The 27,093-nt window shown below is 41.1% G+C and overlaps 2 protein-coding genes across 5 annotated transcripts in view; both read right to left on the bottom strand.

The window, feature by feature from the left end:
- pcxb (pyruvate carboxylase b) overlaps positions 1-8,337 on the bottom strand; it is a 223,082-nt gene extending 214,745 nt beyond the window's left edge. For both annotated transcript variants that reach the window (XM_028428835.1, XM_028428837.1), the window contains exon 1: positions 7,836-8,337. In XM_028428835.1, the coding sequence (XP_028284636.1) occupies positions 7,836-7,837 (2 nt within the window). In that variant the 5' untranslated portion in view covers positions 7,838-8,337. The remainder of the gene's footprint in view (positions 1-7,835) is intronic.
- A 3,446-nt stretch (positions 8,338-11,783) lies between these two features.
- On the bottom strand, positions 11,784-26,851 carry LOC114451148 (uncharacterized). Of its 3 annotated transcripts, XM_028429718.1 has the most exons (12): positions 19,850-20,385; positions 19,723-19,772; positions 17,111-18,519; positions 16,482-16,717; positions 15,710-15,909; positions 15,477-15,628; positions 15,278-15,381; positions 15,067-15,127; positions 14,135-14,223; positions 12,892-13,014; positions 12,651-12,751; positions 11,784-12,541 (listed from the first exon to the last, which is right to left on the bottom strand). In XM_028429718.1, the coding sequence occupies exons 3-12, from the start codon at positions 18,489-18,491 to the stop codon at positions 12,046-12,048; spliced, it is 2,943 nt and encodes a 980-aa protein (XP_028285519.1). In that variant the 5' UTR covers positions 18,492-18,519; positions 19,723-19,772; positions 19,850-20,385; the 3' UTR covers positions 11,784-12,045. The 3 variants fall into 3 exon arrangements, with proteins under 3 accessions (XP_028285519.1, XP_028285521.1, XP_028285520.1); XM_028429720.1 differs by lacking the exons at positions 19,723-19,772; positions 19,850-20,385 and adding an exon at positions 26,818-26,851; XM_028429719.1 differs by lacking the exon at positions 19,723-19,772.
- Between the last annotated feature and the right edge of the window lie 242 nt (positions 26,852-27,093).

The following is a 27,093-nucleotide window of genomic DNA, read 5'->3' as shown; positions in this document are numbered from 1 at the left end:
TTGCTGTGTATTTATACGGCACTGTTGCACTATTGTGACATTACAAATAAAGATATCAGTCAGGACTTTGCTGGCACAGTTCTGCCGTGTAGTTTACTACCCTCTTCCTTCCTCTCTTCCTGCCACCCTGCACTGACGGATGTGGCCAACAATAAAATCTGCCGCTGAGAGTAAATCGCGGGAGGTGTGATTCACATTTCCAGAATGCAACAAGGCAGAGTTGAGGATAACACAGGAAGGTATGAAAGGAACGTGAGGTGGTGAGGCGGTCTAACTGGAGGAGTACAATTTGACTGTAATTTTGGTTTGGCGCCCGAATATCATGTTGCTACATTGCCCCTGCGAGCAAAGTGCAAAGAAGAACACAGAGTTTTGTGAATAACCTGGCACCTGCACTGAAGTTGTGTCTTTTAAAGGGAACATTTTGTGCTATGGACAACTGGTAAAAAAAATAAATACAATATATCTTGTGTAGCAGCAGGTGCACAAAGCAAATAAACAAACACGGGCTTAGGGATATGATTTTGCACAAACCTACACGTGCTTCATGATAATGAAAACTCCATACAGACGTGACTCATTTAGAGGAAGCATGTACTTGTAGCCCACTTGAAATCTGAAGAGTGCTTTAGAAAAGCTGCTGAGAAAGCTCTGTGACTGTTTGCACTTTCCAAGAACGACATTATTTACAGGTTGGTAAATTCAGCTAACGCTCAAGGTAAAGTCCCTACAGAGAGGCAAAGTCCAGCACATTCCAGAAAGCTTTGAATTGTGCAATAAGTTACGCAAAAGTGAAGAAAATAGCATTTTGTGGCATAGTTGGTAAACCACAGTATAGTTTTGTGCGACATTGTTTGACAGTTTACATTTCATGCACACATCTCCAACACTCTGAAGCATTGCTGAAGGAATGCATGTGATCAGTGAGCCAAGTCAGACACCATCTGTTGTCGAGTCATGTCCAGTAATACAAAGAGCAGAAGAATGCAACACAATAGGCTGCCTGCTTTCTGCTATTCTCCACTGTAATCCACAATGAATCGATGGGTGGGGGTGGGAGGGGGGCTTGACCTTAGCTCCTAAAACATACATTAACAAACTGCCCTCATCCATAGGTCAAACCAGCAAAGTCCACTCAGAGCCAGGCAGGCATGCTTTAACATAACAGATTATATCAGTGGGTCCACAACACCAAGTCATTACTGGAGTCGAAATACAATAACGCTTTGATTTCAGGTGGCACTGACTGATGTGCAGCACTACAACAACACAAAGACAGCAGCAGTGATAGTGATTGCTGCTTTGTGTCTGGAACACAGGTACCAAGGCAGATAAACAGGAAATCAATGTCTTCTAATCAGGAGACGCTGATTGATCTGATTGACACCTCTGCACTGTGACTGTTCCACTGTCGATAAACAGTCTAACTCATGTCAAATATTAACGATTATCTTCTTCTGTTGAAAATCCACCCGATCCTCCAACACACACACACACACATTAATGTATACACACAGTTCAAACCTCCTGCGGCTATTGTACACACTGTGCTGGGATCTACTTTCTTTAAGGTCATCTGAATCACTCCGCTTGCTTCTCCATTCACTACTCACAGAGTCAGAAGGATCAGATTTGCCCAGTCACTAACTTGGTCAGAGATCAGAATACTCGCAAGGTTTAGATTCAGACTTATTGCTGCTGCACAGTACTGAGTGAAAGTAGTTAAACACCTAACCAGACGTACAAAATGCTGAGGAATGCATGAAAGAGTAAAAGTATATATGAGTGTCCAGAGTTAAATAAATAACACACAATATGTGCAGCAGCTACAACACAAGTGTAAACATGTTGAAATTAGAAATGCTGGTATCAATGAATGAATAAACCTATAACTTATAATACAGACTGTTAATGCCATTACCTTCCAAGTATTTTCAAAATAAAAGTCCATCTGATTGTTGGGGCTCTTTGGCAGAAATTCCATGGGTTCCTTTGGCAGGCTTTAAAAAGGTCCCTACAGGAATGTGACCTCTGCCTTTCACTGAGACCAAGAACATACAGGGGATTGTGGGGCAGTGTGATGTAAGTAAGCAAGCCTGACTTCAAAAATGTAAGCAGCAACGTTCCTAATTCTTGATAAAAAAAAAGTCACATTACAGTAAGCACCATGAGTACAGGCAACTAATACAACCCAGGCCACAGCTGAAACTATTCATCCAAAAGATTCAATCTAAAGAAATAAAACCGGGTGCAGGCTGCTTATTGTTGTAGCTATGAACTTTTGTGTTGAAATACAAAGTGACACAGGGAGTCACAGATGTTGAACAAAGAGTATTTAAGCACATTAAAAGCAATACGTTTTCCTCCAGGTATCAATTTATGTTAAGTTTTAGTCTGGGACATTTCACAATATTTTGTTATGTAAATCAGTCTCAGGAACAGCATGGTTAGTGTGTCTCTTCCCCACCCTAAACTGGAAACACAACAGTACTAAATAAAAGCCAAAATGGAATGTAGATGTTTTATTGCCAAAAGAACACCATGACCTTCTTCCTCTCTGTTATCAGTCTCTTTCTGTACTCCAAAAACAAATGATTTCCATTATTCAAAGCTGCCGGACAGCACAGCAGCATCACGTCATACACTCCTCTGCTAAAGATAAAGGTTAAAGGCCACTTGGAGCAATTGGCGTTAAAAGAACAGCCGTGACTTCTGGTTCATACATTAACTTCTTATAGATCAAAGTTCTGTTTTGTCTGTGATGTTGTGACACACAAGCACAGATAGCTAGCTTCATAGCCTCAACTTTGCCCTAATTGGCTAACCGCAGGGCGAACACATACACCTGGTTTTCTGCCAGCATTAGTGTAATACCTAATATTATATATGATCACAGCCACATCTAACTGTTATCACTGCAGGAAAAGCCAGCGTGCGCTGTGTGGTTTTTTTATCATAAAAGAAGCATGAGGTGGTTCCATCTCCCACAACAAACTGAATATGAGTTAATCTGTGACTAAACTGTTGTGGGCACAACACATACAGAAGTGGCAGCCAAGGCGGGAAGTTTAATGTGTTTTGATAACAGCAGTTTCCTTTTTTGTGTGGTGTTATTCATCTCATGTTACCTCTAATCACTTTGAACTGACTTCCCTGGATTTTTGACTGTCCTCAGTGCAGTTATCACTACAGAGAACATACAGAATCAATACATTTCTATTAAAGCTTTGTTAACCCGTTCTTTGGTCACTTATCTGGCAACAGCAAGTTTGGCGTGTCCATCTACTGAACCGTCTGACCTTTTATGATTACATCCCCAGTGCAGTGCAACACATATGTGTGTTTAAAATGTTTTTTGGTGCACATTGGGTAAAATCTCTCAAAACTGTACTAAATGAACCACAGCCAACATGTCCACCTTTTGTGTTAAGTAATAATACTATACTATAAATAACGCTGATGTGAAAAACACGTCCATCCAGCACAGTGACTTTTAGGAGGCTTCGGACAACAGCCTGCACATCCCTTCTGCCTCTAACTCATCAAAGTATCTGTCTTTCACCTGATCATTGAACAGCTCCCTCTGGGCCTCCTCTGAGCTCTGAGGTGGAACAGCTGCTCAGCATGTCTGACGCAAAGGTAAAGGTTGCATCGAACATTAAAGCCTTGTTAATCCGTTCTATGGTCACTTATCTATGTTGCCATTCGACATAAATATAAGCAACTTTGGCACACAATCACACAAAATCACTTTTTTGTACATGTAAACAAATGAGCATTTGCATGTATAAAGTTGTAAAAGTCTGCATTAAGCAAAAGGAGGAGCTGTGAATGGCTCCAACCCCAAGCAGATTTTCACCTAGAAGTCCCAGGTTCACATCAGCCCTGATGCCAGATTTATTTTTAAGTGTTTCGTGACTGTTGCAACTTTTGAAAAGTTGCAACAGTCAGCGGCAGAAAGAAATTGTGGTTGGGATTAAGCATTAAAACAGCTGATTAAAATTGGGGTTTAAAAGTAAGGCTGGCTGTTACAACAGTGACTGGGTTCACCCAACATCAGGCTGATGTACAGCAAGCCTTTTCTGCTTACAAGAAAGCCGCATCCTTATATACTATATATTATATTATCCTTATATATAAATCCTTATATACACTAATTCAGTCAAAAGCTAGACAGACTAGGGCTGCTTTTCTGATCTATTCTAGTCATAGTGTATGAGGATGTGTTGGTCTTTAATAAAACATTTAGTCCTTTGTGATGTTTTTGTATGCATGTTCCACATGTTCTTGTGGATGGCAAGTATGCTAATGATCCAGCTCAGCTCAAACTGCTGACACTTTCACCACCTGCCACCGCTAGTCTCAGCTTGACAGAAGAAACAAGTGTTAACAGATCTTTTTCACAACAGGTGGAAAATGGATGTGCACTCATCCACACTGCCTTCCTTCCTTCTTCCAGCTCAGCTCCTCTGTCCTACCTGCCTGTGACCTGATAGGCTGAAGTGAGGAGTGTGTGTGGGTAAACCGTGGCAGCAAAACACACCAGGCTCTTCAAACATGAAAACATTTTTGTAATGGTTCCATTAAAGGCCTGTACCTTGGTCTGAAGGTAAAATGTGACTACATGGAGCAAAGGTCAGTTTGTGTCCTCATTCCCTGCAAAATGAACACACTTTGGTCAAAGATTCAAAGATCACGCAATAACAAGCTAATGTTTAGGTATGAAGTTAGAGCATCATAAAAAAAAGATTTTAAAAAGATGTATTACACGAGCAATACAAGCTCACAAAGCAGGAGCGCAGCTGACTGTGTCAGGAAGACAAAGACTTGTGACTGGACTAAAAAGTGGGTTTGTGGTGCCATAAAAAGGTCAGAATGTCACGCCAAGATCATGGCTATGAATTCACAAGCAGTGTGGACAACAAAAAACACTCTGCTTTCCTTTAATGAGAAAAGTAATACTTCAACAAGGCACTGATACTGTAGTACTAAACAAAAGTTGTAACTCTTCAGCTGTAATCTTACATATAAATGAAGCCAAATGGTTGTTTTTACACTATCTGAGAAGACAGTTAGAGCTGCCCTTTGTCTTTTACTTTGTCACTCAGCATCAGCCACCTTTTCCAGCTGTGTCAACAAGATGTTCCATCCTCCTGCTGCTACACACAGTCTCCGTCAGGACACACTATGCTGGAAAAACAAGATTCCTGACAGAATTCCTAAATAACTCCTGTGCACTTTCTACTTTTAAAGACTTAGGCACTCATTATTGAAGGACTTTTGCCATGCATCTGAGTGGTGAGAGTGATTTTATGAAAAGTTTCCATTTTTGTGTTGGAGAAAGGAAAGTCAATATTTCTTCAGGGTTCCTCTATTGCCAAGATGTGTCTGACAGATACATTAAAAACCTCAGCAGAGGTGTGAGGGAGCATACATAATACATCACAGCCTTCACAAGGTAATTGGTGCTAGTTTAATGGCACTATTTGTGTTTACTGCTTGCCTAATTGCCAAATAAGTGGAAGGTGTCTTAGCAGTATGAAAAGGAAAGGATCAGTGAAATGTTCTCTGCACTTTTCTTCAACATTACACTAAAAGAGATTTCAGTAAATATGGTTTAAAAAAAGCTTTCTTATATCATGTCATAGAGTGCAGATCTGCTCATACAAATATGATACTGTCCTTGATCTCTGTCAAATACAGCCCGAACTTAAGTGCAAAGTCAAATGGACTAAAATGACATTGCAACATTTTTAATGTAAATGCAGGTGTTCTGTGTAATAGAAAGAGCTGTGCCATGGCAGACATTTTGATTTGTCACAGGTTGATTTAAGGTTGCAAGGCTTGGTTCATTTCGTATCACACATCTTTCAGCCAAGATGGCAACCACTGAGGATGAGAGGTGTCCATCAGCTGAACCATCTGACCCTTTATGATTACACCACCAGTGCAGTGCAACACACATGCACACACAAATGCACTTTGAGATTTTACTCAATGTGCATCCAAACCCACTTGACTTGATTATCTCAAAACTGTACTAAATGAACCACAGCCACCTTCAACATTTCCGCCTTTTGTGTTAACTAATAATACTACACTATAAATAACGCTGATGTGAAAAACACGTCCTTCCAGCACAGTGACTTCTAAAGAGGCTTCGGACAACAGCCTGCACACCCCTGTTGCCTCTATAACTCATCAAAGTATCTGTCTTTCACTTGATCATTGAACAGCTTTCGCTGGGCCTCCCCTGAGCTCTGAGGTGGAACAGCTGCTCAGCATGTCTGACGCAAAGGTGGTTAATTGATGACAATTGCACTTACATGTTTTTGACTCTAAATCACCAAATTGTTCTAAAATGATACTGACAAATCATCAGTCAAGTTAACTACTTCATTCTAACAGGTTAAGCTGGTAAATAGTGATTAGGCACAAACCAGCCATGTTTGAAATATGTATTGATAACAGATGCACAATGCACAAACTGTTTCAAAATAATAATGAAGCAAACATTTAATGTAACTTTATGGCAACAACCAACGCTCTACGCTTCACACCTAATGCATGTCGCGTATGCGTGCGCAGCACTATACACTACAGCTGTAGCCGGCGTTGTGGCCTCGACGCGCTTTCTTCGGCTTTCTTCGGCTTTCTTCGTACTCCGGCTTATGGTGACAGACATTGAACCTCTGTTAGGAACGTGCTGCTCCGCATCATTTAACTGAATACCACTGTCTTCCGCCATTATTGTTATTGTGGGCTCACGTGTGCGCTTGAGGGTGATGGTGAGAGTACGTCTCGCGACTAATCGCCGTAATCGATAAGTGGCAAATATTAATCGGTGACAGTTTTTCTGGCGATTAATTGCACACGATACGATTTTGCACAAGCCTAATCGACAATGAGCAAACAGCCAAATGATTCTGACACAACAGATACACGTGGCTCGAAGGTGAAGGAGCACAGAGAACGTGCCTGCATTACAGAACTCAGGTGAATGTTTACATGCACACTAACACAACACAATTCAGCCCAAGTACTTTTTGGACATGGATACAGAAAGATAAGTCGCTTAAGAGTTGCTTGGTAGTCTCAAATGATGGACTGATGCTTAGTGCCAAACTTCTTTTTTACTTTGTGCTTCTCAACTACAACGTAACATTTGTGGCAGAAGACGAAACACAAACTAAACCTGCTGTAATATATTATTTACCAGAGTACCAGTTGTTTACATGGCTGCATGTAAACAACTGGAATGACAAACGTGTGTGAGAAAACAATCTCTTCTATGTGCAGCTTACAAGATGACAACCACAAACCTGCAGGTTCTAACCTGTAAACACATATTACACACTGTTTTACAAAGGCATACTGGGGAATGTAGTCATCTCCTGGTGTAGCTCCCTCCAGTAAAATAACCTCAGTGTTAACAGATTCTTTAGGATGCTGTGAGTGTCATTACTACAGTGATAACAGCCACATGAAGTTAATACAACATCACAATTAAAGTTAGAATTTGTTGTTAAGTCCATGCAAGCACTATAAAACACTCCAACAGTTTAATTATCAAACTAAACTTAATTTAGGACATATAAATGAAGCCGATTTGTACTTTCTTAACAAGTTTTAGATTCACAGGGACAACTGTGCAACTTTGACAGCCTGAATGACAACACGTGATACATCTGGTAACACGCTGGCAGTCAGACACACGCTCACCAAGTTGGTCATGAAGTCCCTCTGAAGCAAAGGGGAAGTGGTTCAATCAAATGCAGTGAATGACAGCCACACACACTCATTCATACTCACACACGTTACCCGTCAGTACTCACATGCTGGTGCTTAGTCGGTATCAGTAAATGATGTGAATCCGCTGGAAAGTAACCGGACACCGAGTGTAAACAGTCGACTATCAGACAGTGTTTATAGGTGTGCTTCCTCTTTGCTTGCTAACCTCGCACACACAGAGAGAGACTATTACAGACACGCTGGTCGGAAGAGGAAGAGGGAGATAGGTGGGTTTATGTGTACACACACATGCACGCATACACACACTTGCCCACACGCACACTCAGGTACACTGAAAGACACGGAGACACTTCGGGACGGCCGACCGGGCGCTCAAAGCGTCGACACACACGTTGTCATACACGCACACTCCCTCTCTCTCTCCTGCTCAGTCCCTCATATGTAGTAAAGAGGCAGGACTCTGAGGCTAGTTGCTAACTGTCTACTGTGGCTAAGTTAGCTAGCAGCTGGCACCGTCCGTCTCCGTCTGGCGGATATAGGAGTCTGCTACTGCGCCTGCCTTCTACACTTAATCACTCTCTCTCTCTCTCGCTCTCTCTCTCCTAAGCTTTCATCCCTCTCTTTGGCATGACGCAACCGACCACGCCCCCTCCGCCCTCAGCCAATCAGAGGGGAGGGTATGACAGCACGCACCGAGCGGCACCATTTAAAGAGCTCGAGACCAACGAAACCCTGCGTAACATTACATAATATCAACGCACAAATACAATAAATACAATAAAATTACATCATAAAACATATGTGTTTAAAATATTTATAAGAACACAATGTAACAAAGTGCTTTAAAAATGAATACATTCTTCTTTGCTACTTCTTTTTACTATACATGGCAAAATATTAAAGAATACATGTAAACAGAGCTGAACAAGTGTAGCCCTTATTATGTTTTGGTATCACTGATATGATCAATAACCAGATTAGCTAAGCAATTTCAAGGGGCAACTCCATTTGGACTGTTTCTGCCCTTCCAGGACGATAAATATTTTTTATATAGAATTGGCCATTTTCTGGCAGGCTTAACTGTGGACTGAAATTAGTCAGAATAAGCTCTGATGACAGCTTGTTGCTAATGTTTCCTGGCTTCCAGTGTAGCCAGCAGATATCTGGACAGCAGGTAAAGAATACCTGTGGTAAGATGACCCCACACCAGGCATTGATTACAATTTGACCTGTCATCTGAGATGGCAGAAGGGAGTTAACAGTCAACACCTACAACCAGACAGCTTACATCAGTTTTGTCATAAACTTTGTTGTGCTACACCTGCCAGAGAAAAGAGCTGCTGCAATGCTGCATTTTGACAAGAAAGGTAAAAAAAAATACTTCAACACCCAGAATGCAATGGGCTTCATCAGGCACCACCGAGGCAGTGTTTATGTGACAGAATCTGATCAATGTAACAGAATACAATTTTAAAAAAGTTACGGTAAATAAATCTGCATACATTTGAGTTCTAATCTCCTTTTTTTAAAGCAGAATAGTTTACACAGTGAGAAGGGAGTGAAAATCTCTGGATCAGGAAACAGCTGAAAAGCACAGGATTCGATTACAGACTCTTAAAAGGGTTCCTTTCAGTCCTGCTTTGTAATGTGGACAATAGACTACCATGCTTTTATCTCACAGTCACACAGTACAAAAACCTGTGAGGACATTGCATTCCATATAAAGGGAGAGACACACTAAAGCTTTATATTCAACTTTTATACAGCAGTGAAGTCAGTAATAAATGTGAACTCTGGAAGATTTTAGCGTCCCTGTCTACATTGACCTTGTGGTGATGAGAGGACAGAAGTTCAGTAAGACACAGACGCAGTTACATGCTGGGTCTCGACACAGAGTCACAAACACAAATTCATGATTGTTTCTCAACTTTTGTTTGTTCTCTTATCGGGGCCAGATAACAGAGTCTGTGTCAATATACAGACATACGTGAGAGGACACATTCACATCAACCTGAATGTTGACAGGGGCAGAAATAAATGAGCAAATCAGAGGTGTGTTCAAAGGGGTTAGTGAGTGATCTTGAGACGAGAAGTCTGATAATTTCTGATAACCTGAACTACAATCGTAACGCTCTCGCTCTTTGTCCTCCGGTTCCACTCATCTCTAGCCCCACCGTGTCTTAAAGGGTGTGATTTAAAGGGTGTGGTTTCTCACATGCCGCCATTAAAAACACAGTTGCATCATGTAGCTACAGGCCACACTAAAAGAAATTTTACTGTCATGTTGTGTACTTAAAGCAGTTGAAGGGTGTGTGTATTTTTTTTATTTACATGGGTCAGTAGCACACTGAGGCCCAGCCTTCTGTTCGACATCATGATTATCAGTGTTTGACATGAGAGGCTGCCGCCCCGCCTGCTTTTAGGATACACAGACACTAATATTTACAACCATTTAATGCATCAATTCTTCAAATTACATTAAGACACATTAAGACACAAGATACATTTCCATAGTAATATGACTTTCCAACCACTAAAGAACCAGACTTCCTACTGTGTCAATGACACTCTGCCCTCTGTGCATTATCTTGCAGGGGATAAAAGTTAAAGATTTGAACCTTTTGTTCAGGCTGATTTCTACTTTATCACTCATTCCAATAGATGATAATGCACCTTCTGTGCCACAACAAGCCTATTCATGGCTTTGAAAAGAACACAGCTCCTGTGTATTCCTGATGATTTCATTAACAATATCACTTGTGACCATGTTGGAGAGAGTTCAGCTGTGTGTTTTATTGATGTTGCCGCTCCTGTCCTGAGAAGCAGCAGGAGAGAAAGTGGGTTTGGACTGTGATGGGTTCATGAGCTCAGTCAACTGGCAAAGTGCCGCTCACTACAAATAGGTGAATGGCCGCTGCTCAGTAACTTCTTTGTTTATTCTCTACCCCCCTTTCTCTGTCCACATTGGTCTAGTCTCCCTCTCCCTACTTTAACTACGTGCTTATACTCTCTCTTTCAGAAAAAGGCCATCGTTGGACTCTGCTGGTTGCCAGTGTGACTCTTATCTTCCCCCTCGTCAGTACGAGGATGTGTAAACACTTTGTTCCTAAGGATTATCGGAGAGGATCAGGGACACAACATTGCTTCGAGCTGCAGAGCAAAACTTTTATCTCCCCCTTCTGGCATTAATAGTAACTACAACCAAACTCTTGACATATCACCAACTACGTTGTGACATCAGGACTCAGCTGACTAATGTGAGAGCCACACAGATGTGTTTAATTAACCAGCCATACAAAATGCACCTGAACAAAAACTTCACCACAGACATCACATTTATAGTGGTGCAGGAAACACACATGCACAGAAAATAGGGCAGACAAACTGTGCTGGACATGGTGTGACATGGTGTCAGGGGGAGGGAATGTTTCAGCTTTAAAGACCATTGTTACCTTTTGCTACAAAGGTCCCTTATTTCTGACAGATATTCTTTACTGTTCTCTAGAGTAATGTTTTACAGTTTTTCCCCCATTTTGAAATTATTCTTGGACAGCCAACCTGTAACACACTACCCATCTACACATACACAATGTCCTTTTCCATCTTCCAGAACACACACACAAACACACACACACACAAATCGTTGTAGTTAACCATCAACAGGACAATTCTGGGCACTCAGACAGCTGTAAGAGAGGAGATGGTCTTCCAAGGTCAATATTAGCCCATTATGGTGTTATATCAAAACCTTTCAACAAACTGTGTGTGTGTGTCTGGGGATGTGTGTAATCATGATAGTTGATCTTTGTGAGGCTTCAGTTATGTTTGAACATTTTGGAAATGGAAAACAATTTAGCTGACATTATTTCTTCAAGGAACTGTGCAAAAATCAACAGAAGGCTAAAGAGAAGAGCCGTGTTTGTGTGTTTATGTCTGTTGAATATACAGATACACTCTCAGGTTGCTAAGCTTAGCTTAGCATTAAAACTGGAAACAAAGGGAAACGGTGAGTCTTGCGATAGTAGCACGTCTAAATCTCATCAACACTTTTTTTAAATAATAGGAAGCAGGTTACAAAAATTTTATTCATATGTTGAAAGTATAAAAACATTAAATATGCCAGACAATTACATACAATGTTTACATCAAAACACTTAAAAATATCATCTGTTCTAAAATAGTTTGAAAAAAAATACAAAAATAAAAAAGTACTGAAGTTTGTGTAAGAAGTTTCAATTAAAGCTACCTGTATTCATTTCACAGTGGTCCTAACACCTTTAGGACAGGTGAATACTACTGCCAGTTAACTGGCTCTTTTCCACCCACTGTCCCAGCTCCTATGTCCTCTTGCCCCTTTGGTTGGCAGTAGAAGGTAGTCTGGTCCACATGGTGTCCAAAAGAGCCCCATGACTGGGGAAACGATAGGACAGTGCCTGGCTCCTTTGCAATGGAGTTATCAATATTGGGGATAACATGAGAGTTCTGAGGAGCGGTGTTGCCATATGACAAAGCTGGATCGAGGTCATTGGCATTGCTTGGAGTTATGGGGTTGCTATTGGTTATGGTGTTGTGGATATTGTCCATACTGCTACCGGGGGAAGGAAACGTGCGGACTGGAGTCTGGGTTGAGAGTAGATTACTGCCTGAGCTGGGCAAGAGGTTGGCAGAATGGCTGAGGGCAAGGCGCTGCGTGAGAAGCTGGTGCTGCAGCCGCCGGTCGGCCCAGTCCTCCTGAGGCTGGCGGTGGATCTTCATGTGGGCATTACGGGACTTGATTTTATAGAACATTCTAGAGCAAAGAGGAAAGAGAAAATGTAAACCATCTGTTGGTTCACCCTGAAGCCAAACACAAACTGTTTGTGTGGGCAGGTTCCTTTAGTATGACTAGTCCTACTCACTTGCCACAGAGTTTGCAGGGGAAGAAGCTGGCCAGTGGCGGAACAGGAACCACTGCTTCTAATGAAAACTGTCTCGCTACTGGCTGACAGATGGGCGTCACCTATTAAAACATACATTGGATAATAATGCATTTTAACAAGGAAATACATCACATTATCTCAAACCATTCCCTCATTTTCTTTTCTGTAACACCAGGGAATCACACAGAATCATTACCAGAAAGAGAATGAAAGCTCTTACATTTTTCTGCTGCTCCAGCTCTCCTTCTTTGTTCTCCTCCTCCTTCTGCTTTGTCTGCTTGTCCAGGAGCTTTTTGCTCAGGTAGTAAAACTCCACACACTGGAACACTGACTTAGTCTTCACCTGCAACACACACACCCACACATGTCATTAAGCACACTATAAAATCTCTAAAAACCGCTTAAACCATACTAACTTGACTCCAATTATTTATTCAGAATGTGGATTTGACCCTTTTCATCTATTACCGGTATTTTGAATAGCATGCAAGATAATGCACTGCTCTGCACTGTCACTTCACAAGGTCACTTTAGTATGGTCACTGCATATTGATGACTATTTGCACTGTTTACTCCATCTTGCACTACTTGTACACTAGTACCACCTCACCAACCCATGTGGTACTTGTTACATTATTACACTGTTCCATTCGTTCTTTAAGGGTCTATGTTTACCATTACATCCGCCACTCATTTTATGTTCTGTTCATTGTATGTCTGTTATGCCATGTCAATTTAGCCTTACTTTAGTTTATTTACCTTAATTTTATCTTATTTCATGTTAATTATTATATGTTCTTTGTATGCACCAATCACTAAGGCAAATTCCTAGTAATGTAAATCCCCTTAACTTACATGGCAATAAACACGATTCTGATTCTGATTCTGATTCTAATAGGAAATCTTCCCATTGTATCTGTGCATTTTATTGCCCTTTCATAATGCAACCACACCTACAGCAACCACTGCTTTCAGGTGAGTTCATTTCCATTTATCCTGAATAAAAACCCCAGCCTGACCTGGATATTTATTCTGTTTCCTTTACATCACTACTGTTTTTCTGTGCAGCTCAGTGTGCCACTCCCACTCAAGTACAGGGTGTCACCAAAACTGAACAGGTAGAGGCAAGAAAAAGAACACTCAGTGCACTGCTTCACCTTTATGTAATGCTGAAGAACCACCAAAACAAACACTTTGACACAATAAGCAAAACAAAAAGTGGTGAAGAGGGGAAACCACTGACTATGAATGCCCGACTTTCTATTTTCTATTCAACATGTTGATTTCAGCCACAGACATGGGTCAGCAGCTGGTTTTACGGCTGAGTGCAGCTAAGTAAAGTACACGGAAATGTAAACATGACTATAAAAATAGCCCCATTTAGACACAGACACAGCCATATTCACAATGAAAATGGCAACTGAAAGAATGCAGAATAATTAGCAATTAAAACACAAATTTACCATTTTCTGTATGAGTGAAAAGTCTTTTCCACATGTCCTCAGAGCTGCACTGAAGAGACTCTTTTCAGCGTCTGTCCATAAATCAGAACCTGTCCAAGAGAGGAGAGGGGGTGGGAGAATGAGTGCATGGCAAATAAAAGGGATAAATACCACAAGATCATTAGGAAATGTGGGGTGTGCCAACTAATGCAGAGAAAAGTCATGTAGCAGCCAGACACTAAGATAAAGATTAGAAGTGCTACTTTTAAAGTGTGTGTATTTTTTCCACAGCATTCAGCAGGCCTCAGACAGACAGGGGGCATTTTCTGGCAGAACCAAACTGAAGTGATTCAGAGCATCGCAGCTGGAGGGAGGTCAGGGAAAATGCCAGGAATGTGAGACATCTAAACAACTGTTAAACTGTTGTCAGGGGAGCTCAAAAATGTAGCAATGTCACTGGTCTATGGGAATATACTCACCTGAAAAGACACTACTATAGAGACGATAATTTACATGGTTCTTGGTGGATTTAAATGCACAAGAGAAACAGAGAGTGAAAGGGAGGGGGAGGATGCCATGTGGTGAAAGCAGAGGGCCTCTACAATGCCCTCTATTGTACACACAGTGGGAATGGTTCCTCCTTTGCTGAGTCACATTGTCCACACAATGGCTGACTGTTGTAGAGAAACACTAAAGGTGCAATATATATAGATATGTGTGTATATATAATGTATATTTAATCATCTACATATGTAAATAATACTATTTCAAGCACTTTTGCCTGGATGCAATCTGTACCTTTGTACCATAATCAGGAAAATTAGGCTAATCTGAGTCTAACATAATGCAGACATCACATTGTAGTTATAGAAACATTTTAGCTTCTTTAGAATTATAAGCATTAGGTGTGCTTTCAGCAGGCACAGGGAACACAAGACCAACATGAGGGTTACCTGAGTAGTGGTAGTCTCCTGTTGGTGAGGGCTGTGAGAACAGCAGCATCTCCAGTGTGGCCTGAACAGGAGGGGAGAGGGAGGGATGGAGGATTGCGTAAACATACAGATGAAGAATGCATGCTACCAAAGACAGAATATGTGGAATATAACAAAACAATGAGTAGATGAGCAAGAATGCGTGGGTGTAGTATACAGTAGTATCACTTACCATTGTATTTCCCTGGCAGTAGTGCAGGCAGTGCAGAGCCAGCTCTGTGTTACTGCCCCCTCCTGGTATGCAGCTGGAACTGCACATGGACAAAAGCTTCTCCACTGTGCACATACAATAGAGGAGCAGATTTAAGTCATTAGTTTTCTTCGATACACACGCATAACAAACCATCACTATCTTTTGGCCTGAGACACACCTTGGTCCTGTAAGTTACCACTATCCACCAGCTTATCCCATGGTTTCCAGAGCAACTGTTCCTTAGAGGATTCTTCCTCTTGTGACCAGCAGTCTTTATCCGCAAAGCAGGGAGGAAGTTCAGCCTGGAAATCAGGACCCACGTTGACATGTCTGGAGGGAGGGAAACAAAAAGGCAAGCAAAATGAGTCTGATCACTGCTGTTCATCAGTGAGAATACTACAATTTACTTACGGTAACACGCCGCACTCCTCTTCTCCATGTGAGGTTCCTTGTTCTCTGTGATGGAGAGATAAGAGGGAGGAGTAGAGTCCTGTCCCCTTGCGAACTGGATTGAGGAGAGGCCGAGGAGTGTAGCGGCCCTTATTCTGACCCCTGGTAGAGTGAAAAATGCTGGGAAATGGTGTTCCATTGTAGGCTGGGGAGGCTTGTTGCTGCAAGAGTACATAGAAAACATATATGTTTTGTTTATATGTATATATATGTGTTGTTTGTACAATTGAAAATTGTTGAAAGCATTTGTACAGTCTTCTTCCGCACATACACGAGTTTTGTTCGGAGGCAGGAGACCCACTTGCAGCCAAAAAACATGCAGTTACATCTTATTCTCACGCTTTATCTGTTCAACATGTCTAAAAATAAAAACCCAGACTATGGCTGTGGTTTTAGAAGCAGTAATGCAGTTGGAACTATCGTAATTTCTTGACAAAGAACCATTTAGATATCCGCCCACTGTGTCTGCACAGCATCTCCAGCTGTAGCAAGCGCTGCCTGCCTCCTCGCTAACACATCTCCTGAGTTTTGTTTATGGAAGGGTGACGTCAAGGCAAGGTGCAAACCTGGCAACAGGCCACAGTACAAATGTGACTTTTCAACACATTGAAGAGCCACAAACCATAGACACAAGACATGTTTTACTTAACAAAATTAGCCCAAATAAATAAAATACATTCTAATTACAGGTCCTGCATGGAAATTTTGTGTTGATAAACATGCCATACTGTACCTGTAGGAGTGATAAGTTCAGACTAGTGGGTCCATTCTTTATTTTATGGGGCACTATGTAAGGAGCTGTCTTGTCAGCTGCCTCATGATGTTGCGATGGACGAGATAAAAGATGGAAGGAGGTCTGTGGTGATGGACTGCTGGTGGAACAGAGGGCTCTGCATGGGTGGAGGGATGGGTGATGGGATGAAGAAGTTGGGAATGATGATTCAGGGGTCTGAAGAATGTTGTGTGGGGCTAGAGAAATGTAACCATTATGGAAAAAGGGAGAGTCATGATTACAGTGAGTCCACACTAAAGATTTTGACAGACAATGGTCCATAATTTACTGTCATAACAGTCAATTGTGCACAAAATCAGTCTGTAAGAATCAACATATGAGCTCTTAAGCATAGACACGCTATGCTATTTACGGCGTGAACTTTACAGTTTTTGAAAATGGTGTAAAAGGTGAAAAGTGAAACTCATTTGCATGTAGGAAACGGGAAACTTCACAAGAACACCTACAAAAACCCACACGTCCCGTAAATTTACATATGGGTATTAACCTGCGGTTTTTGTAAAGGGGGAAAACAAGGGTTATTTAAACAACTTCACATACCCCCTAAACGTATACTTGAAATACCTCACCTGTGACGTTGCCGTAGTCCTCACCATGGGAAGATCTCTGATTGCATTCAGCGTTGCCGGGGCCACCTGATGACTGTGGAAAGGAGTGTGGCAGCAGTGGAAACTTCCACATCATCCCAGGGGAGTGGACAGAAGGTGAAGACTGAAGGCGGGAAGCAAAAAACTGAAGCATACCAAGTGATTCTCCACCCTGGCAGACAGAATGTCCACTGAATGCACTGGGAGAGTCCACTTTGGAGGGCGAGTGGGAGGGAGGAGGTAAAGGTGTAGGAGGAGGACTGAGAACTGAAGACATGAGGTGAGACGATGTGGGAGGAGAGGGGAAAGAAGGGAGAGACGGGTGAGCGGGGGAAGAAGATGTGGAGGAGGGAGGAAGGTAGGAGTCTGAGTCGAAGGCACAGCTTTGCCTCGATTTGACCAATGCAGGCGGTTCTCCTCTCCCTACTCCAAATTCCCATGAGGAATCAACATTGGGAATCAGAGGGAATCTTCTCTTTTTTTGGGAGAGGAAAGCCTCAGAGAAGGAGTCCAGTTTCTGAGTGTATGTCCTGCTGTTGAAGAGTGATCGCTGTGGGAAGCCCCCTGAGGGCAGAGTGTGGTTCTCTGCTGCTCCTCTCCACTTGCCTTCTCCCTGACTGAACCAAGGTCCTTCAGCCTCTACAGGTTGAAGCTGATCCTCACCTGAGCCACAGCTGGACCCATAATCCTCTTCCATCCTCAAACAATCATCGCTCACTCTTGAATCCGTCCTACAATAATCATTGTTGTCACTGAAGCTCCCTGCACTACTTCTGTTGTAAGAAGCAGTTTGTTTAGTAAAGTGGCTAATGTTATTCTCCCTGTTGTAAACTGTTTCACTTTTAGCCTCGCAGCTAACATGTGCATAGTTATCATAGTTTGCTCTAACTCTACACCTGACTCCTTCATCATTTGCACAACTCATCATGTAAAAAACATCATTTGTGTTTCCATAGCAACCACTTTTTCCATGTAATTCGTCTGTGGTGCTTTCACAGCTCTCCCCATCATCCCAAATTTCTGCTCTTTTGCTGCTACTGTACCAAGACTCCTCAAAATGGCCACCTAACCCATTGTTTCCATCAATATGGCCTCCTAAACTCGCATCGAGACTGCTGACACTGGTGTTCAGAAGGATTCTGTCACTGCTTCCCCTCCTTGCCCCAGAAGAAGAAGTTGATGTCAAGAAGGAGGTTGTAGATTCTTCCCTTTGACTTCCATATGGCTCCAGGGAGTCCTGGCCAGGCTCAGAGGACGGGTAACCCACCTCAGTCACTTGCAAGCTGGGCAAGGTGAGGGGAAAGGATGGGCGATGGCGATGGTGTAGGTTGGAGAAGGATTGCGTGGATGAACGATCCTCCATGATGGCTCAATAGGTTTTGCTAGAGTGCCTACAACAGAGACAGAAATAGATGCAGTCATTAACACTTCATAAGTTTGATTGAGGGCCAGACAAGAAGAACGACTACATATCATATTTTATATTACATACAAAAAATATGGAGTAGTTTAAAATAGTTATAGTTGCAGCAACACGTTGTACAGACATTGAAACGGAACATAATTACCTGCATGTGTGCAAAAAATGCGAAAGGACACAGAGAGTGGCTGTTCAGAAGTTCTTCTTCTGACATGGGAGTAAATAATATTATAATAGAATAAATATAATATATTTATATAATTATAGACCTATAATTGCTTTTCCTGTCTTCCTGTTTTGTCTGTCCACGTTTATCAGGACCTGTGAAACTTCAACTTCAACATAAGGCGCATAGTCAACATACCAAATTTAAAGAGCCGACTTTGATTTAATTCCCATTTCCGTGGTCAAATCTTTTCCAGCCAGAGGAAAGCTAAGCTAAGCTAATACTGACAAAACAGTCTGCAAGTAACTAGTGCTCTTTTTAAAGTTTTAAAGTAGGTAGTTGGAGGGTCAAACATCCAACATATATTACATTATGTTGTATTTTCAGTCAGTGGTCACGGTCAAGCTAAATGACATGTCACATCTCTTGCCTGGATCGTCAGTCTGTGATTGGCGATCACCTGGCGATCATTATTTTTGTCACCTGCTGAAAATGTACTCCTCCTACTGCTGTTTGTTTACCTATCATCATAGATATCAATATTTTCACACTGCTGCCTTTTCTTAACAATGTTTTTGCACAATTTTGCTGTTACCAAACTAAAGCAAATGATAAGGTGTAGCCGAGTCACTAAAACTGGGTCGCAGAATGATGCAACACATGTTGGTGATCCTCCTTTAGCCCAAAACACTAGAAGCAACCACAGATGTAAAGCTTCAGTCATCTTTTTAAAAAATGCCAAATCATGCTTAGCATTGATATTCTTGTTGAGCGTTCATTTTAACACCTCGGTGCGGCGGATTATCAGACACGATTTTCAATGTCTGCAAGTCTCAAGAAAAACACAAGAACACGAGGCCAAGCAACTGAAGAGAATGTCCTCAACCTTCTGCTAAGCAAACCGCTTCTATGCCATAAACGCAGATTGAAACTATTTTCATTTAAAATTTTCACTAAATTCACTAATAGATATTGACATAGCACTGCATTTAAAGTTTAAGTCCTCACCGGTTTTGCTTCTTTCTTTCTTGAAACCACACTCTGTTCTAAATAGGACACTGAGTGAGTCAGAAAGAGAGAGAACCAAGTAAGATGAGATGAAGAGACAAATAACACTATGAGGTTTTTCTTTTACCAGTCCTTGGCGCTTAATTTCCTTTTCACATGTGCTCATCCGCTGTTGTTCATGTTTTCTTTTCGCCTCCCTGGTCCTCCTCATCATTCTTTCTCACTCGTTTACTCTCTGCCGTCTCGAAGGTTTCTCTAATTATTTCCCTCCTCAGATTTTCGACCTCTCACACAGTCAGTCCCACATGTATCTCTCTGTCTCTCTCCCTTTGCTGTACATCCTTTGGCGGCACACACAAATGCTGTCTATCACAAAAGAAAGCAAAATGGACACACACAAGCACCCATATACAGACCACTTTCTCACACACACACACACATACACTTAATTTAGTTACCCACTGAAACACACGTACACACATGCACACACACACACACACACTCTGACTTTCACACACACTTGCAGGTGTCAAAGAGGACCAGCGGGTAGTGATGTTGTCTCTCTGCCTTTGCGTCGTCGTGGTAACCACATCCTGAGGAAACAAACGCTGACGGATCTCCCTCCTTTCAGCTATCTTTATCTCTCTGCCCCCCTCCTCCATCTTTCTGTCTCTCTTTCCGTCTCTTTGCCCGTCCTTATCTGTCTGTGTCTCTCTTTCTCACTAAGTGCATTTGTCCTGTCTTTCGTCTTCTTTCAAATCGTCTTTCAGTTCCTTTCTACTTATTTTACCTAAATGAATGTGTCTCAGAAACTTTATACATGTTGTAGTCTGTATGTAGATCTAGATGTATGTAACGTAACTTTGTGTGGTTAACATACAGTACATTTTTCAAGTGTGTGTGTGTGTGTGTGCGTGTGTGTGTGTGCGTGCATGCACGCGTCTGTGTGTGTGAGAGTGCATGTGCAGAGGCGGTAGCATACATGTTTACCAGATCAAGATTCTCCGGCTGAGTCAGCTGACAGGAAGTGAGAGAGAATGAAACAGGAAGGAAGACGGCGACAAACGATGAGGTTCAGGGAACCCTCTAAACACCCTGCAGCTCCACCCACTCACCCACCCACACGCTCACGCTTCGAAACAGTGCACACCTTTAACGTGTATTAAGTCCTTTACCTTTTGTAATGTCACATTGTAGCCCTTAAGCACCCACTCAACCTCAAACACAACCATTGACAGGTTCTCAAACCAACAAGTTCAGTGACCTCACACACACAGAGTCAAGTTACTTCTGTGATATTAGTTTAGTTGGACACATCCTTTAGCATCTAAATCTACTAGCTGTGACTGACCAAGGCAGTGCAACATTAACTTTGTGGCCCAGATGAGTGATGCCACTTCTCCTCTGTCCTCCTCTGATCACGAGCCCGGGAGACAGATGCAGCAGAAGACCACATAGAGGCAGATGTCCTCACAGAGTACTGATCGGCAATTTTTAATAATCCTCAGTACTCTGAAAAACACACTGCATACAAACCTTGCAATGTCAATTTATGAGAAAAAATGTGTAAAGGTAAAATAAAAAATAATTTGCAATAGCATCAAGTGTGAGTAGCATGAACATTTCTACTCCATACACTCCTTGTATGACATGACAAGATTACTTTCACCTTGCTCAAAAACAAAGGCCATGTTTGCAACACAAGCGCGAGCATTCGAAACTGAATAGAGTCACAAAATGACGTGCTACATAAAGAAATAAAACAAATGTCCTCCTCACTGTCCTTGTTTACAATCCACCCAATCAAAGGTATATTTGTGCAGTGTCAGTGTGTGTAGGTGGTCATGTTAATACTGAGGTTTGTGAGACATACAGTACAAGTGCCCTCAGCATTAACATGCACAGTAGATAATTATGTGGTAACCAGACTAGACAAACTATGTCTGACAGAGCAACCTCAATATTAGCATAATACTGTAGGAAAGAATGGCATCACTGGATGGATTCTAAACCGTAATGGTCAGCATTGTCAGCATCACTGTATTACACATTTTAAATGTTGCTATGAAGTCATCAGTAGACAGATAAATCCTTGCCTCTCTCTAATATGCAGCTGACTGATGGCGAGGAGAGAAATTCAGCTGCTCCGAGTTACAATATATATCAGATGTCTAAAAAATGCACAAAAAACAATGAATATTTCCGACACTCTTCTTGTCTCATCAATTGCCCCGCTAACATGGTTTCATGTGTCAATTTGAAACTTTTTTAACCCTTTCTAAACTATTGCTTATATTTAAGGAGAAAACGTGGAAGGAATAAATATCACTGCAAACCTATGAACAGAATTACTACAAAAAGAAATAAAAAATAAAAAAGAATGTATTTTTTAAAATAATGACTAAATATTACTTAGCAAAGTGTAGACATTAAGTAGTAAGTTTATCCTTTAACCAGATAATTTGTCTGCGTCTCCTGTTTGTGAGTACACATTCATGTTTGCAGCCGAATGAAAAATGTGTGAATGAAAGGATGTGAGAGGATGGAAGGAGGAGAGCGGAGGAGTGCGTACGGGGGAGACGCTTCTCTTGTTTTCTCTCAAATTCACCGTAAAACCTTGTGGGAGCAGAGGAGGGGGAAAGAGACAAGCACTTGTGGAGTTTTTTTTCCTCCGAGTCGTCTCTCCATTTGTCTTCCGCAGTTGACAGAAGAAGAGACGACTGACGGGAACAGAGGAAAAGAATGGACGAATTCAACCGGCAAATAAAGAGAAACCTTGTGCATCTACAAACAGACTGTTACATAAAGGTCTGGCCGTCACACCACTAGTTAAATTACGGATAGGTGTTTGCAGAATAGCACAACATCGTCCTTCGATAATAAGATGATGACTCTGTGCAACTGCTAATTGTATGCATAACAGAGGTGACGAGAAAGTACCTAAAGAGCATGACAGTGTACATACTGTATTATACCGACATACAAGTGAAACTGCCCTCCATCTCTCATCATAGGAGAGACAAGTTTCCTTTTCCTTTAATGCCTTTTTATACAAAGAATAAATGCAGAAGACATCTAAGGTGAAAATCAAAAAGACTCAGATAAAAGTGTACCTGAATCCAAATCAGGTCACTGAACACCGAGCGGATTCTTTTATCTGACATGTACTTATAACTTGTTCAAATGTTTGACACAGCTTTGGCGAAAAAGCTCTAAAACTGTTAAAATGATATTTGAAGATCAACTATTATAAGGTTGGAAATATGGCTTACTGTTCCTTTTTATGTATTTGCTGCTTGCTCCATCGCTCACTTACAACATAAAACAAACGTAAAAATCACATGACTGCTTGAAAAGAGAGTTTCACTTAAAAACAAGATCACAGGCCAGAAAATGTTCAGACACCTCGTCGTGTTTTATAAAAACGTGTCTTTCAATCAGCTTCAATGTGCGTGTTGCTCTAATGTCAGTTTCTCATGACGATCATTTATCAATATGGTAAACCTTCCTATAGATGTGCATTTCTACTGAAGCAGGTTTGTGAGCATTAATCTATAATCATGCTGCAGCACTGATTTATTACATCTGTCATCTCCCAGTATAGTAGATCACAGTTAATAAGAGTGTAGTGTGACGAGATATGAAAAGATGTCAAGCAGCTGATAGCACCTACTGTTTTTCAAACTCTTTGTTTTTTTTCCTGCGTGGTGTCACAGTGCAGCAAACAAATATGCACATTAGACCATTAATTACATGAACTTTTCCTTTATTGTGTCCCAAAGCTTGAATTATGAAAGAAGATGGAAGAATCCTGCTTTAGAGTTAATGAATTTGTACTTAATAAATTTCATTTTGAATAAAGGTCACAGGGGTCAACTGTTTCCGAAAGCCGTCCTTCTCTCTAGGAAAAAAAAAAAACCTGTGCTCAGACACAGAATTTGTAATATTTGTGGCCCATCAATAGATCAAAGTAAGACTTTGAAAAATCCTAGTCATGAACGATAATAAATTTATGATGTCCGCTATGCCGATATTGTTCACATTGGATGAACGCCTGTGACAACACCTAGATATTTTTTCCACCTAAATGCAGTGAAGATTACGCTTCTTCATATTTTAACTTATTAAACTGGGTAATAAAACTTGTGGTGTTGCCAAATTATGGCAATTATGCTAGCAGATTCTGCCAATAATCTCCATCTTATTGGGTGATAGCTGATATTTCATTTTAAAGCTATTTTATGTGCCGATAACAACGTCTTACCGACAACATGGTGCAAAAAAAAAATAAAATAAAAATTACAGCAAAACATGAAAGTTTTGAAACTGCAAATTGGAGTGTAAATAGCTGCCTTATAAGAGTGTTGCTCTAGAACCTATTTTCAAAATCGGACATTTTGATGCATCCATTTTAATCCCAGCAGTACGAAGTGGCCTGTTTGTTGACTGCGGAACTCATAGTAGCCCTCTAAACAGATGCAACGTTCACAGTACAACAGCTCCAAATAATAACAAACACTGCAAAAAGAAATTTGTCGATATGTGAGTTAAAAAGTGATTCAGTGATACAGCTAAATATAATACTGACTATACATATGACTCAACTGTTATTTATTAGATCGTATTTATGCATTTTGTTAGAATAAAACAAGTTAACTTACTTTCCCCACGGGGATTAATAAAGTAATGAAGTAAGTAAGTAAGTTACAAGATCATTACTCTCCATACAAAAACATTGCATCATCAATTTCTATTCAATAATCCTAACTAATAGCGTTCATCAAGTCGTGACAGCTCTGAAAGCCGACAGAAACTGGTAATGAGTGGTGGTGTATATTAGTTATAATCTATCTATCTATCTATCTATCTATCTATCTATCTATCTATCTATCTATCTATCTATCTATCTATCTATCTATCTATAACCAATAACAATCACATACCTGTAACTACTGGGTATCTCTGCACTGCTGTAGCACGCATAACCTCAGTTTTTGTTGTTTGTCATTACAAAGCAGCACTAAAAACACGACAAAGTTCAGTTACACACTGTAAATCATATTGGATGTAGTGCTATGAAAGAATATGTGACCAAAAATTAAACGTACACGTAATAAACCCTCAAAGCGGCTTTTCGGCACCTGTCTCTGATAGAACATGCACACACGCAGAACTAAAGAAGCCACTTGGGAGAGTGGCGAAACGTCTTCAAAAAACAATCCTTGAGTCCAGTTGCCTCAATTTAAACTCTTGGAAATGTCTCTGATAGACTTTAACAGTCTGACAGTATGGATGGAGATGCTCCGTGCTGTAACGCCCACACACTCTATGCACAGTTTTATAGTAAATGTGTGTTTTAGAGAAGCAAAAAAAGTACTATTATTTTTGTCTCTGCTGAAAGAATAATGCAGAAATCCTCTGTGAGATTCGTACATGTGATCATGTCACATCACTGTCTGTGAGGCAGCCACAACAACAGAGAGGGAGCAACGTTTTTCCATGGTTCACAAGGGAGACACTATGCATACAACAACTGTTTTCCGGATGCTTCACCAGCCACAGCTTCATGGCAGAGCGAGTGGCAAAGCAAAAACCGCTGGTGAAAAAAAAAAAGTCACATGTCATGCGAGGTATTGTTTGACACAAGAAGGTTCAACAATATGACGCAAAGTTTGGCTTTTCAACCATAAAACTAGGACCTGCGCTACAGGTATTCGAAACACAGTGTACCAACCCTGAATCATTCAGTGGCAGCTGCACCATGCCCTGAAGGTGGAGAATGTGTGAAATGAAATCCAGAAACTAAATCAAGACAATAAGTGTACACATAAAACTGATTCTGAGGCCTAATCCGGGTCGTAGACATGAATCCTGCTCTGAGTTTATAACACTATATACAGTCCCTGTTCAGAAGCCATGCAATGTCACAAGCCCTGCACACAGAGATCACACTGTCACAGACCTAATCCCTAATCACCTTTGACTCCTAAGGCACCTTTAGTTTGAGTTTGTATTATTTCTTTGAATCTTCCTGAAACCTAAAATACATTTCGGTGGCCTTATTTCACCCCTACATCCAGACAGAGAATGTAACACACCGACTCTACTGTATGTGGTGAAGCCTGTTTAAGTAGGCCAGCAACCTGACTTCATTCTTATTCTTGAAGCTTTGGTTTTCATGTCGATCACTGACAAATGTAACTACAGATGTTTTTTTTTTAATTCGGGCCTAGGTGCACTCGAGTCTTACATCCTAACTTTGAAAAAAAACAAACATAGAAAAGACAGAAAAGCGTTGTTGACCTCATTCCTTCTGCAGATGTCAAAGAAGGTCACAAAATCGAAGGAAGTCAAAAAATAGCAACAGCAACAAACTCTTCATCTAACGTATTGTCCAAATACAACACATACACAACAGAAATACACCACAAACTGCAGAGTTCATAACGACAGCGAGGTCCAAACACCTCCTGCTGTGTGTGGGTCAAGACTACACTGAAGGCCTGCTTTATCATATCATGATATCTTCACAGTGAACAAAGTTGAGCTTGTGGTTTTAAGCCTCTCTGTGTAAGAACAAGAGTGTTGTAAGCACCAACGTGTTGTGGGTAACAACACTAAAACGTTACAAGTACTGATGTTCAACTTAGATTGTCTCAAAAGACGGGGTAAAAAGAAGATGACTTTATGCCTACTGGTCCATGGCACAACATTTACAGCTACTTATTGTACGCATCAGTTCAGATAAAAAATGGCACTTCAATGTAAAAAGGAGATACATTTACATCAGCAGTTCATCTGTCTGCATACAGTAAAGATGAACTGTATTATGAATTAATCTTACAGGCTCCAGATCTGTGTGCTTTTCATTAAAATTTCATTTTTTCAAAAATTTCATTGCATACCAGAGAATATGAACCTTCCTTGTCACTTTTATCATTGTTGCTAGATAGACAGGAATCAGAAGGTCCAGGTGTGTGTAAGCGTACAAGCATGCTAATAATGCTAATACTGTGAGCTTAAACAACACTGCATTACAGTGTCTCTTTAAAACAGATACACATGTGTGTATGAGAATAAAAGCTGCGGTCCTACCTGTTAAGTTGTCATTACGAGGAGAGGTGTTGCCAGAGGCAGTGAAATGCATGTGTGTATGGTCTGCTGGTAGGTACACATGCGTGTGAGAAAAGGGGAGGAGAGTGCACAGGAGGGAGATGTAGTTTCACCAAAGATGATCGGCCCCGTCGCTCTTTCAGTTGATCTTTCAGTCTTTCATCCACCTTGTCATAACGCCACTGTGCGTGTGTGTGTGTATGTTACAAGCTGTGTCACAGTGATGCTGGAAAGAAAAGAAAAACACCTCAGTGTGTG

The sequence above is a fragment of the Parambassis ranga genome, chromosome 18 (assembly GCF_900634625.1).
Source record: "Parambassis ranga chromosome 18, fParRan2.1, whole genome shotgun sequence".
Lineage (NCBI taxonomy): Eukaryota > Metazoa > Chordata > Actinopteri > Ambassidae > Parambassis > Parambassis ranga.
Note: the sequence above shows the minus strand (reverse complement) of the source record. Positions and strands in the feature narration are given on the sequence as shown.

Bases quoted from the DNA above. Each gene is read 5' to 3' on its own strand.
- LOC114451148 (XM_028429720.1), bottom strand. From the start codon at position 18,491: ATGGAGGATCGTTCATCCACGCAATCCTTCTCCAACCTACACCATCGC. The intron at 16,718-17,110 runs GTGAGGTATTTC...ACATTTCTCTAG, and splicing joins GGACTACGGCAACGTCACAG to CCCCACACAACATTCTTCAG. The intron at 14,224-15,066 runs GTAACCCTCATG...TCTCTTGGACAG, and splicing joins AGGAGACTACCACTACTCAG to GTTCTGATTTATGGACAGAC.